We start from the raw sequence: 16,305 nt of genomic DNA, 5'->3' as shown, positions 1-16,305 counted from the left end.
GGAGCCGGCCCGGGGAGAGCAGCGAGAAACACCAACGGTGACAGAGCAGGCGGAAATAAAGGAACCTCAAAGGAGGGAGAAGAGCCAGAGTGAGGTAGCAGAAAAAGGAGGAGAGCAGGTAAGAAGAGATTCAAGATTGGTGGCGTTCCAAGATTCCTGAAAGGCCAACCAAAAGAGACTGAGCAACATCTTCCGGAGAACGCCCCAAATGTGCTGTAGCGTGAAATGCAGGGTAAGGGGACGATACCTACTGTGGAGAGTTGACAAATAGTTTTTGAAAAAAAAAATATATGGCACTTCCTACATACAAGAAAAGGGCATGGAAAGATGTGACAAAGTACAAACTGTTTTCTTTCTGCAAATTTTCATCTCCTCTGGCTTGAAATTAGGTACACAAACCCTTGATTTAAAGATGAATTAGTAAAATATAGTTTTGTGATACTGTCCAAGACCGGCCTCTGGCTGACTAATAGACCCACAAGGACGGAACGCAAGCACATTATTTTGGCTTGAGGTTCATTCAAGACAAGACACCGTATGCTTCTATCAATATTTACTGTAACATAATTTACACATACTCTCTCATAATTCAGGGAGATGTTTTTCCAAAGGTAACATATAAATACAACAGCAGCAAAATCATGTCTCATGCCTTATGGGAAGCCGAACTGAGCTCTTCTGTCTTCATATAATTCTTTAGTTAAACCCTGTCAGTACAAAAGGCTTCTCGGTAGTATTACAAAGAAAGCACAGCACTCGTGATAAGATTTTTTTTTAAATATAATTGTTTTATAAGCTTATACTCTCCTAAGAAATAGTAATAACCAGCAATGCATGAAAATGATACCATAAGGAATATTGAATATTAAGGTCTATTACTATCTATTGCAGCTGTTCCCTTAAATCATTTCATTCACATAAATTCATATGCAGAAGTAAATGAGACCCAGAGATCTTTCAGTGGGATTTCAATTTCGTGTGTTTTACAGGACAACAGGGAATAAAATCAGTGCTTTTATCAAAACATTTTCAGGCTGGTACAGGTTTGCTTTGCTACTGTTTGGGGAATGACAGGGACTCATATGAATCAGAGGAAAGCATGTCTGGATTCAGGATGCTGGTCTTTAGCACATTTCTTAACGTTTTAAGTGCCCCCAGAACATCCAATGCTTTTCTGTGAAAGAAAATTTTGAGGTGTTTACAAATTTTATTTTTAAAGAGACTGAGAATATGATATATTCTCCAGTAGAATATAAGTTCTGTGAGAGAAGGAGCCCCATCTGTTTTTATTCACTGCCATATTCCCAAGGATCTAACACATTTCTTGAATATAGTAGGTGCTCAATAAACATCTGCCAAACAAATACTGCCCTGTAAATGTGAAATTATTCAGTTTTAGAAAAAGACCTAATAAAGAACAATGTGCTTGTGAACTTTGGAGAATTTTTCAACTAGCACTATTTATAGGACTTATATTAGAAAGGTCAGTTAACTTTTGGCAACAAATAAAAACTCTATTATTCAAGAAAACCATTCCAGTAGCCTACTCAGAGGGATTAGCATTTATATTTATCTTATGAAAGTGAATTTTTTTCCCAAAGATTTTATTTATTTATTTGACATGGAGAGACACAGCGAGAGAGGGAACACAAGCAGGGGGAGTGGGAGAGGGAGAGGCAGGCTTCCCGCTGAGCAGGGAGCCCGATGTGGGGCTCGATCCCAGGACCCTGGGACCATGACCTGAGCCGAAGGCAGACGCTTAACGACTGAGCCACCCAGGTGCCCGAAAGTGAATTTTTTTATGTCCCACTGTTCCCCATTCTGAGAAGTTAAAGGTTACACTGTTCTCTTGTTGTTGTGGAAATTAATGCATTAATTATTGTTAACAAATTCTCCATTTGAAAAATAAAAACAATAAAGAAGTCAGTAGTCAATAACCATCCCAAAGTTGGTCACCCCCGTACATTGACTACCCAACCTTCATTGCAAAATATGAATGTACTACGGGATGGCATGAGTGATCAACACAACCTGAATAGCTCGCTTTAGATATATAACATAGATTTTTAAATTAAGAAAAACACTTAAACAATTTAGATATAATTTTCAGTTTGTATGATTTCCTAGTCATTTCCTTTTAGTTGATTTAAAAATGTGGGGAGTTGAGCATTGATTAAAAGCAAAAACAAACTACATTTTTAACAAGCTTTGCTCTATAAATTCTCAGCTCCCACCTATTTCCTATAGATGGCACATAATTTATAACAGATCTATGAACCTGGTTTTTTTTCAAGTTCTAATATTATCAAATCAATATATAATTCCTTTTAAATTTTCAAATACCCCACTATGCCAGAAAGTATGTTTCCACTTACTATTTTTTTTACTATTTGGGGAAACAGATGATCACACCCTTCAGGAAAGGATACTCTTCCTACTCATTCCTAATTACGCACTGCTGCATATATTTAGAACCAGCCATGGCATTGTGCAATAGTTCTCTCTCAAAAAGCATGCAATCAAGGGGAAAATACTCAACCCTGTAGTGAAGGAGAAAGGGGACACAGGGAACAGAAGGGGAGACTTACACTTTTGACAATGTCACAAGAGAAACAGACTCTCCCCTGTCAGGGACTTTGGAAGAGGCATCCCATTTTAGATAAACAAATGAACTAGCCCTTGTTTCATTGTTTCTCTCTCCCAGGTACAACACTACTGAACAGAAGAGAAACTGTTGGCTCCCAGCAGGAAGGTATGGCCCTGTTTGCAAGAAGAGAACCCAGCTGAAGGTGCTTTTAAGATTCCCAGTGTTATTTGTTGAGCTGGCCATAGAAATACTAATGCACACTTAGGAATACTTTGATCATAGAAGTAAGAGAACAAATCACAGTCCACAGTCAATACAATAAAAAGAGTAAAGATAATTTTATAATATTTTGAAGGAAAGTCCCAGGACCTGCCATTCTTTATCCATTAGGACAAAAACTTAGTCTTATTACAATTTCAAATGCTAGTGTCTTCTTTTTATTTCCTATGCTTTACCTCATTGCACTTGCTTATTCGCCTCGCAACAATGAGCTGGATCATTCCTCGCTTGTTCCCTTCAGTAGACATAGACCTTCTGAGGGTTTCCATGGCATCTTGGTTTGTCTTGCCCAACAGGGATTCTCCATTCACTGCTATCAGTTGATCATTCACCCGAAGCCTTCCATCCTGGGAAGAAAACAGGTAGAAGTAAGTGCTATTAAATAGTCTGTTATAAAAGAAGTTGCTCTCTATTTAGTTAAAAAAAAATAAAAAATAAAAACAAGGGGAGAGAAAGGGGGCTTTAATCCTAATGGACTGTGTCCAATTGAACAGGAGCACAATAATGTCTAAGCAGCCACTGCAGCCTGTGTCTATTTCAATCATTTATACATTTGTAAATCAAGTCATTATCATAATCTGTTTACCAAAACAGCATACTAATTCAAAGGACACAAAGTGATTACTTTCTTGCTTCCAGAGACACCCATAGAGGTTATTTACAACCCAAGACAAGAAAAAGCTCAAGGCTGTTACACAATTGCAGAGAAGTGCCCTCTTGACGAACAGGGAGGAAACTTGCTCTCCACTGGCAAGCAGGCTAAGTGACCCACAGGCAGGGGACAGGGGAAAGATGAGCCTTCCTGTAGGGCAGCTCTGTGCCCGGAACCTAAGCTAAGTCTTTGCATGGATTATCTTCTTTGAACTACAAGGACTATGGCTTGTAAATTCTGTGAGACAAAAAAATGGGGACTTGAAGCTATGGATTCCATCCTAAAATGAGAGATCACGGAGATTTCTATTCGCTTGATCACAAATGGGGTATTATGAAGAAAACAAAAGGCGTTACAGGGTAAGCGTGACAGGGTATCAGAACATGCCACTCCAAAACATGCCATTCTGGCACAAGGACTCTTTTGAGCTGAAGGCAACTGAGAACTGGCAGATGCCGGAGGAGCTCTCTGTTCTCCGCCTTGCTGGCTGAACACAGAGCTCCTCTTATAAAGATGCCCCTCGCCTGTCCTTAACCAGGAAGAGAAGGACATCACCAGAGACAGCGATGGCTCTGAGATTAGCCAGGCGACAAAACAGACCGTGCACAAGAAACCTTATCTACCACTAGTTTCTGCCATCTATTTACCATCCCACAATTGACCTGAGAAGCCCAAATGTCATTTTTTGTCTAATTACTGTTCCACAATTTACTGCCTTTTGCTAAAATGGTATCTAAGCTTCTGAGTTTTCTTTAGATTTTCTTTCTTTTCTGTAAAGCCCCTGTACATGGAAAAATTTAAATATTAACATCAATAAAATCTGTAAACATGTTCTGTTCATGTGTCTTTTGCCAGTTTAATTCACAGGCCATAAGAGGGTGGAGGAAAGGAGCCCCCCCCCCCACACACACACACTGTGTATATGTTCCCAAGATAGGAATAGGGTTGTAATGATATATTTTTGTTAATGGGCATAAGCCGAGTAAGGGTAACATTTGCTTACTTTAGATGCCGCTCCTCCATTAATAATGGACTTGACGAAGATTCCCAAATCCGCATGGTTCTCTTTTGACCGGTTACCTTTGACGCTGACACCAAGACCGGCTGATCCTGAATCGTTAAGTGGAACTTCAAATGTCAGAAATTCCCTGGTGCCATCAGGTGTGAGAACAATATCCTCATCTTCTGCTTTCTAATAGGAAACAAAATTGCATGGCACATTATATTCCAATGTTCCCTTCTCACAGCTATTTTTAAAGACTGCTAATGAGCAGTCTTTAATCCTAACAGGCACAGTATTTCCACCAACGTTCTGTGACAAGATCCATGATAACAGTGCATCTGCACCCCCTCCAGATGATTCCTGGAACCAGCTGTTAATATTTTTATGTGGCACTTGTTTCAATATTGAAACAAACTCAAAGCAGATTCTGAGAAATGTAGGGAAAAATACAGCTGAAGACTGAAGACATGTGACTCCTAGAGTTTGGGACTTTTTTGTTGTTGTTGTTCTGTTCATATATCCTAAACCACAGGAGAAAAACAGTCACAGCAGGAATCAAAATAAATAAATATAACTCATTTGTCCTTTTATTCATTAGGAATTTTTGATGTCATTAGGAGTTTAATGCTCACTAATGGTATATCATTTTCTTCACAATAATAAGTTCTGATGATACAAAGCCAGCAGAAACAGGTATTCATTTTCAGAGAGCCACTAGAGAGCTTTAACCTTCAACATCCATGAGACAGAAACAATATCAGAGGACACCTTTCCTCAACACTGTAGTATGCCTCAGACAGCTGGGGGATATTCTCCAAGCAATACGGCTTCATTAATTAGTGGTGTCTGTAAGCTTTGATTTCATAACTGTAGTCATCACTGCATAAGAAGACTGTTTCAGAACAGAACACATTTAAGACACACCAAATCCTGTCCAGCCCCCTTAAAATTTGAGGAAGAACAGGAAGCTGAAAGTACAGCCTGATGAACCAGTCAGAGGATGTGTTCTGCCACTACAACACTGGGCACCGGGGACGAGGCCGCCTGCCCGCCTCCAGACTTCTCTTCAGCAGTCCCACCCACGACCAGGACTGGAACCACTCACATCTCTACCCTGGTCATCTCCAAATAGGTAAGGACTCCAAGTTAGTATTTCCAACCACATAACAGCTAGGTGACACAAACTCTTCAAATCACAGCTAAAGGCCTCGTCTAGTCCTACCACACATTCCTGCTCCTCTTTCTCCAATTTTGGAATATTTCTCCAGCATCCACCTAGTCACTCAAGCTGGAATTATCAAATTATAATTGAAAGATGGCTAAACATCTAATGGTACATAATTAGGCTAGACTATAATGCATCCTTTAAAGTGTGCTTTTAAAGAATGTTCAATTGCACACATGGAAGGAGGCTATCGCAGAGCAATGTGGGTAGACTTCAATTTTCTTCTGTGTCCCACCAATGTTTAAATTTTTCTAGTAACAATAATTTTTTTTTTTTTTACAAATTCGGGGATTTAACATCACAACCAGATGAAATAATTTTTAGAAGCATAGCATTTATCAATAAAAGATAATTTTTTACTGCAAAAGATATGTTTTTTTAAATCCCCAAATCCATAATAATGTGACTCATAAAGTGAGGTTTCTAATTTACTAATATCCACTATTAACATTTTATGGTAGGATGTTCTTTGTGCCATCTTTGCAAAAAACAACCTCATAGTTATCGGGACAAGGTATGTTTCAAAAAAATAAAATCACTAATATGTTAAAAACAGGAAAACTATATAATAAAGAATGCAAAATAAGAACAACTTGAAAAGATACAGGGCAATAGCTATGTTACTATACAAAGCAAATACATTTCAGTGTCAAAGTCAAAATCAAGCCTAAGCCTGCTCATTATAAAAATGTTTATACTGAAAATATTCCCAGAGAATAATTATAGCTCAAATAAAACCAATGTATTGGAGAGAAAGAAATATCAAATACTCGTATCAAAATATTGATATAGCACATATTTACTATGCTAATACTCATATACATTTTATATTCTATAAACTTTTATTCATATGGTTCAGAAGGACTAAGTAATGACTTTGTGTGAATTAATACAGCCATCTCAATATAAAATCTGTTATAAAAACATAATGTGTAAGTAAATTGTGATGTCTGAAACACAAAACAGTATCAAAACACACCATAGTGTCCTTCAGAGTTATTTCAAATTCAGAAGTAATTAAAGGTAAAACATACTTTGTGAATCAGAATCAGTATTTATATTCCTGGAAAAGTTGCATTTAAAAAGGTATAAAAAGCAAAGATAGTCCTCAGCTGGGCACATTTAGGTCTGATCATTGAGTACATTTGTTTGCCTCAAGTCTAGAAGGTTCTTAATTGTCACTTACTGATTTAGATCTTCAGTTTGGCTTTTTAATGTTTACTGATTTTCACATTTCCATAATGTTTTACTAAGGCTTAAAATTCTCATTTATTTTTCTACTTGAAAAATCAAGATAAGGAGCTGACTGAATATATGAAGAAAAATTTTAATCAAGTTGGAATCATTTCCTGACATGCCCTACTCTGAACCTGTCTTAAAGGAGACTATTTTCTCCATAGGAAAGTTTCATTTATTATGAAAACTACAGGATGGGAATGATATTCTTTTTCAGCTTTCTTATCAAGTCTTAAGTCATTATTATCATTAAAAACATTTAAGTGAGAGATTGTACTTTCCTTTGATATTTCATTATTAATCCATTTGGCTCTTGACATAAGACTGAAATTAATGCCAGCTTTTAGAACTTAATTTTCTGGCAGCAAAATGTTTTAAAAAATTTGCTCTTCAAAAACCATTTTAAATGCCACATTATAGAGAACTTTTTACGGAGTCTTCTAGTATAGATCTCTTCATTTTGATACAAAGGAGAAGCTAATTTTCTATCACCTTGACGGGTTCCATCCAGATTGTGTAATTTACAACTGTCTGAGTCAAATTCTTTCTACAAAAATACAACAAATGTATTTCCTTTGCCTCTCAGTCATTTGCACATGACCATGTCATTCAAGCTCATATCATGTCCCTCATGCACACACGTTTGAACACTCCAAGTGATTTTTTGCACTGATGTAACCTGTCATTTTTTACTTTGCCCACTACTCCACTGGCATTTTTGTTAAGCACACCAGAAGCAGGAAGCCTGCAGAATGGGCAGTATGAAAGCTATCTGCTTTCCCACTATCCTCAGAATAGCAGAAAAGATGCACACTTCTATCTGCAGTGAGACAGAACAATAACCACAAGCGTGCAACACGAAGGCCCAGCCAGGCGTCCTTTTTCCCCGGAGAGCAGTCCAACAGCTGTGGGAAACAGTGGGCCCACAGGTCCTTCTGAGCCTGCTTAATCTGAAAAATGGGTAGATCCAAATGAGAGAGGGAAAAAAAGTTGATTATCTTAAATAGAAAAAAAAAATTATGAGCAGAGTCATCTCTGAGCCTCAATATATCAAGATTTTAATAAGAGTGCACAAAATATTGTGAAAAGACGTGGTATGTATCCATGTTATAGGAGGCCCTAAAATCACAGATCTGAGTCCAATAGCTGATTTCAGGCTCAGCAAAGAAATAAATGATTCAGCCAACATTCTGCCATTTGTGAAATAAAAGGAAATATAAATATATAAAATCTCCCTTCAATGCCTGCTATTATATTGGTCTTTCACCCCAGTTCCTGACACAGAGCTCCTAAAACCCTTGTAATTTCCTAATAAGAGTGTGGGACACAGAGCTCCTAAATCCCTTGGGATTTTCTGGATGTTAGGAGCATCTTTTGTTCTAATGAGGTGACATTTGGTGGATTCCTCGGTGGCTCCTGGGTGGGCTCTGGTCACCAGAAAGAGCAAGCCAGGATTAGAAGTTAAGAACTTTAGCCCAAGCCCATTCTCCAAGAAGGTGAGAACGGCTGAAAACAGTTAATAATTGATCATGCCTTTACGATGAGGCCTCCATAAAAATTGCAAAAGTATGGGGTTCAGAGAGCTTCCGGGTTAATAAACATAGCAATTTACCAGAATGGGGGCACACCCCAACTCCAAAGGGATAGTAGCTCCTGAGCTTGGGAACTTGTAGATTTTTGCCCCAAATATCTCTTCATCTAGTGGTCTGTCTGTGCCCTTTAAAATGTCCTTTGTAGGGGTGCCTGGGTGGCTCAGTCAGTTAAGTGTCTGCCTTTGGCTCAGGTCCTGGGATTGAGCCCTGCATTGGGCTCCCTGCTCAGTGGGGAGTCTGCTTCTCCCTCTCCCTCTCCCCTGCTCATGTACTCTTCTCTCTCTCTCTGTCACTCACTCTCTCTCACATAAATAAATAAATCTTTAAAAAAATAAAATACTTTTGTAAGAAATTGGCGATAGTAAGTAAACTGTGATCCTGGGCTCTGTGAGTTGCTCCAACAGATTATCAAACCCAAGGAGACGGTCATAGGAACCTCTGATTTGTGGCCAAGTTAGACAGAAGTTGTGGGTAGCCTGGGGATCCACTACTTTCTTATGGCCTCTGAGTGGGGGGCAGTCTTGTGGGACTGAGCGCATAACTTGTGGGGTCTACACTAACTCCAGACCATATAAAGAAGTACATGGTCTGGAAGACTCACACACTGGTATGAGAAGTGTTGTGAGTGTGAGCAGAGAAATAACAGCAAAGTTTTTTGCTGCTCACTGCTCCACTATAATTTATTGACTTCTCTCTCACTCCCTTTTCCATTGAGTTAATTTCATTACTGCACAAACATGATAAATTAATAACAAAAAGACGAACACTCCCACAACAAGTAAGAGATATGAATGAGCAATTCATTAAAGAAAGATGAGTGGACAAAAAAAAATAGGTAAAATAATCTACTTGCAACAAAAGACATGCAATCAACAAAAGTTATCAAACTACTGAAGAAAACTGCTTTAAGTAATGAAATCCAAGAATGCAGAAAGGGCTGGTGAAATGGGCACTTTCCTGCACTGCTGCTGAAATATAAAAAGATACAACACTTATAGAAGTCAATTTGACAATGCTTATCAAGATCCTCTACATTTTTAACCCAAAAAATAGTACTTTAGTAATATGTCCTAAAAAACTGTGATCAAGAACAAAGATTTAACTGTCAAGATGTGCACTGTTTTAATAGGACAGCTAAAAAATAAGAAAAACCTACATGTATGATATTAGGTAGATTAAGATATACTTACACAATGTAATACTATTCAGCTATCAAAGTCTTTAAAAAGTATCCCATTTGGTGGGACAGAAAAACATTTGTGACTAAGAAAACTGGGTTTTATCCTGTAAGCTTTCTTAACTTCCAATACTGCACCCATCATAAGCCTTGAGATCCTATTTTAATAAATTGTTTAATGTCTGCCTTCTCATACCAGTAAAAGCTTTAGGAGGAAGGGACATATCAGTCTGTCCTTCTGCTTTGGACATGACATTTATTAGCTACATGATATGTGCCTGGAACATGATATATATATATTAGCTACATAGGTAAAGAAGAAAATCGTAAAAAAAAAATACACATCAAAATGGTGGCACTGAAGTCACATAATTGCAGGTGATTTTTTCTTCTATACTTGACTGATTTTTGTAACATCCATTATACACTACTGCTCTGTAACATAAAAATCCCACTGCGTGCCATTTCTTTAATTCTTCTTCCTCTTAAAAAACCAGTGTGGGCAAGAAGGGCTAGGAGCATGGTTATAAATGTTGGGCAGGAGCTGGTGCTCAGAAGGGATACCAGAGTTCTTACAAAACCATTATGCCATAGTGACAGAACATCATATTCTCAAGCTAACAAAAGGTTTAAAGAAGTTAAAGGGAGACTACATTCATTCAACATAAAGAGATTAAATAATATGCAGTTATCACAAATAGGAACGATTCATGTTTTTAATTATGAGGAGGATTTTTTAAATAAGAAGTTATCTTGGTTTTATTTTGTTTTTGCACAAAAGAATGACCCTCCAAAGTTTAAGTTATATATTTTAATTTATCCCACATGTGAGATGAATGTTTATACACATTATCTGTGCTGATATGTTAAGGTTAATTATTCTTATTAAGCAAAGTCAAAATGTCACATTGGCTTTATTGTGCTCTATTCTAAATCAAGTGGTAGATGTAAAATAAGTAAAATTTAAAGAATTTATTGGCTTGATAATACCAATACTGATAATAAAATGTTTTATACAGTTATTAATCTATAATGTTAAGTTAGAAAAACCCTTATCAAATTAAAAAAATACCACACAAACCCAAATTGAGGCACATTCTCAAAGTAACTTGCTCTTCAAAAATGAAAAATAAAGATAAACTAAAGAAATGTTCCCGATTACATTAGACCGAAGAGACATGACAACTAAATCCCACACATGGTCCTGAATTGGAAGCCAGACCAGAATTTGATTCTTATGTATCCATTCATTCATTCATTCATCTCTGCATGCTATAAAGGCCATTAATTGGGGCAAGTGGTAGTACAAAACTTTCAAGTCAGTGTTAATTTCATGTCTTTGGCAACTATACTGTGGTTGCATAAGGAAAGGTCCTTGTTCTTAGGATAGACACATTGAAATATTTACAGATAAAGGGGAATTACATTTGCATTTTATTCTCAATTCAGAAAAAATATATATATAGTGGGAAGGAACAAAGGAAAAAGTAGAGAGAGGGTGGAGGATGAAAGATAATTATGTATCAAATGTGGTAAAATATTAACAACTGGGGAATGTGGTGAAGGGCATACTGGAGTTTTCTGTACTGTTTTTGAAACTTTCCTAAAAGTCTGACATTTCAGAATGAAAATGGTACACAGGAATTAATCCAGAATACTTCTGCTATATCTAAAACAGTTTTCATTTAAAACAGGTATTTCTACCAACATAAAAAATAACCTAAGAGTTCAATACCAAAAAAAATCATATAATAAATTTTAAAAATATTAATTTTATTACTATCTACAAAAGGAGAATAAAAAATAAATAAGATATATTTCTCAAGGACAAGCACATCAAACACTAAGAAATCCTTATCTTACTATAGTAATAATAAGCAATTTCACGTGAATTGACACAGAGATTGACTATACAAAATCATTACAATTTTTATAATATCATGAAAATATTATTCTATCCCAACTTTGGAGAAAGATCATTTTAACCTAAGTTTGAATCAGGGCGCCTCGTCTAGCTTAGTCGGAAAAGCATGTGACTCCTGGTCTCAGGGTTTTAAGTTCAAGCCCCATGTTGGGTATAGAGATTACTAAATAAATAAATAAATAAATAAACTTAAAAAAAATAAGTTTGAATCATCTGAATTCAAACTTATTTAATTAAATTAAACTAAAAAGTTTTAAAAAAAAGTCTGAGCATTTAAAGCACTAAAAATAGCACAAGATTTTATAAAATGTTTATGACAATAGCAATATTTGCTGCTCAAAACCAAACTACTAAAGCCAACATATGATTAGTGTCTGATAGTATAAGTCTTCATCAAAAACTCAAAAAAACACTTTAATGTGTGTTCTCTACAGTACCAACATTGATTTACATTATAGGGACTACAGAAGTGTTTCATTATTAATTTAACCCAAAGAATTTGTACAAAGACATCGATAAAAATGTAATGACTCAAAATTCACTCCCTCATTAAGCTCCCTATTTGATTTGTCTGATTTGACTGGATTTTTTTTTCTTTCCAGCTTTTTTGAGATATAATTAATATATAACACTGTATAAGTCTAAGGTGTGCAATGGGTGATTTGATACAGTGACAGACTGAAAAATGATTACCACCATAGTACTAGCTAACATCTCCATCACATCACATAATTATATATTCTTTCTGTGGTAAGAACAGTTAAGGTCTACTCTCTTAGCAACTTTCAAGTATATAATACCGTATTATTAATTATAATCACTATTCTCTACACTAGATCCCCAGACCTTATTCATCTTATAACTGGAAACTTATACTCTTTAACCCACATCTCCTCTTTCCTCCCATCCCCCAGGCCCTGGTAAACACCATTCTAGTCTGTTTCTATGAGTTTGGCTTTTTTAGATTCCACATATAAGTGATACCATACAGTATTTGTCTTTCTCTGACTTCTTTCATGTAGCGTAATGCCCTCGGGGTTCACCCATGTTGTTGCAAATGGCAGGATGTTCTTCCTTCTCGTGACTGAATACTATTCCAACGTATATAGACACCACATCTTTATGAATCTACTGATGAACACTTAGGTTATTTCCATATCTTGGCTAATGTGAATAATGCTGCAATGAGATAGTGATTTCAATTCTTTGGATATACATACTCAAAAGTGGGATTGCTAGATCACATGGTAGCTCTATTTTTAATTTTATGAGGAACCTTCATACTATCGTCTATTGTGGCTGCACCAATTTACATCCCCACCAACAGTGTACAAGTGTTCCCTTTTGCCACTTTCTCCCAACACTTGTTATCTCTTGTCATTTTGATGTAGTCACTCTAACAGTTGTGAGGTGATTCCTGTGGTGTTGATTTGCATTTCCCTGGTGATTAATTGACATTCAGCACTTTTTCATGTATTTCCTGGCCATTTGTAGGTCTTCTCTGGAAAAACTTCTATTCAGTTCCTCTGCCCATTTTTTAGTCAGATTGTTGATGTTTCTGCTATTGAGTTGTAGGAGTTTTTCATGTCCCTTGGATATTGACCCCTTATCAGATGGAATTATTTGCCAACATGTTCTCCCATTCTCTAGGTTGTCTTTTCATTTTATTGATTTCCTTTGCTGTGCAGAAGCTTTTTAATTTGATGTAGTTGCCATTGTTTACTTTTGCTTTTGTTCCCTTTGCTTTTGGTGTCAAATCCAAAAAATCATCAGCAAGTCCAATGTCAAGGAGCATGTTTTCTTCTTGGAGTTTTACGGTTTCATAAATCCATTTAAATCCTTAATCCATTTATGTTAATTTTTGTGTATGGTATAAAATAAGAGTTTCATTCTTTTGCATGTGAAGATCAAGTTTTCTCAACACAACTATCCTTTCCCCATGTAGAGTCTGGGTTCTTTGTCATAAATTAATTGACCATATATAGATGGGTTCATTTCTGGGCTCTTTATGCTGTTCCATTGATCTTTGTGTCTGTTTTTATGCCAATGCCATATTGTCTTGATAACTGCAGCTTTGTAATATAGTTTGAAATCAGGAAGTGCGATGACTCCAGCTTAATTGTTCTTTCTTACTATTGCTTTAGCTGCCAGGGTCTCTGGTAGTTCAATGTGGATTTTAGTCTTACTTTTCTATGTCTGTGAAAAATGTCACTGGAATTTTGATAGGGATTGCATTAAATCTGTAGATCACTTTGGGCAGTATGGACATTTTAACAATATTAATTCTTTAAATCCATGAGCACAGAGGATCCTTCCATTTATTTGTGTCACCTTCAACTTCTTTCATCAATGTCTTAACGGTTTTCAGTGTTCAGATCTTTCACCTCCCTGGTTCACGTTATTCCTAGGTATTTTATTCTTTTTGATACTACTGCAAATGGGATTGTTCTTTTAATTTCTTCTGCGGTTTTCTCATTTTACAGTGGGGTCATTATGGTAGCATTTACTTGATCTCCTATAACCATTAGTTAAATGAACCTCTTAATGACAATGCTTATTACCTACCTCATTAAATCTCTATATCAAGACTAAATCTTCTGAAGTTAGCCTATCAAGATGCCTCCACCTCTTCCAGGACTCCCCACTATATCCCTGCATTTTTCATAGGGAGAATCCACTAATACTAGAATCCACTAATACATAAAAAGAATCCATTCTTTTTGGAATGCATTTTGAATTCATGACTTTTAAGCATATCTTATCTCTGTGCTCTAGTATCATCTCTAAACCATATTATTTTCTAAAGGCCTACTTTTATCTCATAGCCCTGAATCTGTTTAACATAAAATTGTATTTTGACATGGATCCTACTCAATAGCTCTTTGGGGAGCTTCCTAACCAGTTTTGCATTAGTCCTATTTGAAGCCAAGGAAGAAACTGGCACTTTGGTAAGTCAAGGTCTTATAGCCAGCAGGTAAATTCACTACACCTCACTGTGATGTTAATTTTATATGTCAACTCACAGGGTGTTTCTGAAGGAGATTCATATTTAAATTGATGAATTCTGAATAAAACAGATTGCCCTCGACAATGTGGGTAGGCCTCATTCAATCAGTTAAAGGCCAAACAAAACAGAAAGACAGCCTCCTTGAGGAAGAGGAGATTCTCCAGCCAACTGACTTGAGACTGAATCGGCAACATTGGCTCTCCAGGGTCTGCAGCCTGCTGACCCACACTGCAGATGTGGACTTGGTGGCCTCATGAATCACACGAGCCAAACTATTATACTAAATCTCTTCCTATATATACACATATCCTATGAGTTCTGTTTCTCTGGAGAACCCTGACTAGTACCTCCTACCAGGACATCCACATGAGATGCCGTATATTAAGGGAATAAACTTCTCAAAGGCAAAGGAGTTTATTCAGGACATAGAGCAAGTGGTGGTGAGCCTGTGCTAAATAATTCGGCTTTCTGGCCAATTTTCAATGGTTAATTTGCAACCAGAATTTCTAATCTTGAAAAAGGACTTCAACTATTTCCATTTTGACCTCAATCTGTACTTTCTAATGGATTAAGTTCTTCTTTTCAGTTTAACTCTTAACTCAGGCAAAAGACCCTGCCAGCAAAGCATGTCCTGATGGGAGCCAAAACTAACCCCCCCCACCGGCCCCGGGGCAATAAGGACTACCCTGAGCCAGGAAGACCCAAGTGTGACTGACCTCAAGACAATGATCAACCTGACATTCACTGCCCACCTATGTGTTAGAGACATTCAGTTAGGTTCTAACAGGAGGCCTGGAGGCCAAGAAAAAGTCAGTCATGGCCAGCTATTGACAAAGTCAGAGGCCTGTCCTGGCAACACTCCAGAACAAAACCACAAGAACCAAGGTCAAACCAGACAGGCCCAAGATGGCTGACAAAGTAGGCTGGAAACCCCTGCCCAAATAAGGAAGAAAAGGCTCAAAACCAGCTTCCAAGAAATCCCCACCCAAGTAATGAATATTCCACAACTGTCAATAAAAGATATAAACCCAACCCCCAGGATAATCAGCTCACTCACTGGCCTTCTCACATCTGGAGAGTGTACTCTCACTTTAATAAACATTCCAGCTTCTGTCTCTAGTCTGTGTTGTGTCTGTCCTGTAATTCTTTCTCATAACAAGACCAAACGACTTGGGTGACATCTTTGGGACAGGCTGGGTTGAAGCCTCAGAGCCCACGTCTCCCCGGTTCACCTGGCAATATATGTATGTACCAACCTTTGCTCCACATTTCTCCTTATATAAACCTGGAAGTATTTTCAGCACTTTGGAGACAGTCTTTGAGATATTAGTCCACTGTCTTCCCAGTGTTGGCCTCACTGAAATAAATTCTTTTCTTGTTTCCCTACCATTTGTCTCTCTGCCTCTGGATCCTGTCAGCAGCAAGTAGCTGGAACTGGTCTGCCTGGACCCCAAGAGCTAGATGCTCCGGCACCCTTGTGCCCCAGCTACAATCTCCCACTCTCATTAATTAAGATGATACTTAGAAGATGTACAGGAAACTTCCATCTCATAAATTCAAGAGGTCTACTACTCATTGAACTTATTCATATACCTTAATGACATGTTTTCAATTTCTCAGACT

The 16,305-nt window shown here is 37.2% G+C and overlaps 1 protein-coding gene across 1 annotated transcript in view; it reads right to left on the bottom strand.

Moving 5' to 3' along the window:
• The window catches only part of PARD3 (par-3 family cell polarity regulator), a 647,142-nt gene that overhangs the window by 234,680 nt on the left and 396,157 nt on the right, over nt 1-16,305 (bottom strand). Inside the window, exons 13-14 of the mRNA XM_032395672.1 lie at nt 4,522-4,710; nt 3,043-3,213 (exon numbers count right to left, since the gene is read on the bottom strand). Coding sequence (XP_032251563.1) covers nt 3,043-3,213; nt 4,522-4,710 — 360 coding nt within the window. The remainder of the gene's footprint in view (nt 1-3,042; nt 3,214-4,521; nt 4,711-16,305) is intronic.

This window comes from Phoca vitulina, unplaced genomic scaffold, assembly GCF_004348235.1.
Source record: "Phoca vitulina isolate PV1807 unplaced genomic scaffold, GSC_HSeal_1.0 scaffold86, whole genome shotgun sequence".
Classification (NCBI taxonomy): domain Eukaryota; kingdom Metazoa; phylum Chordata; class Mammalia; order Carnivora; family Phocidae; genus Phoca; species Phoca vitulina.
The sequence above is the reverse complement of the archived record's forward strand: the minus strand, read 5'-3'. Positions and strand labels throughout refer to the sequence as shown.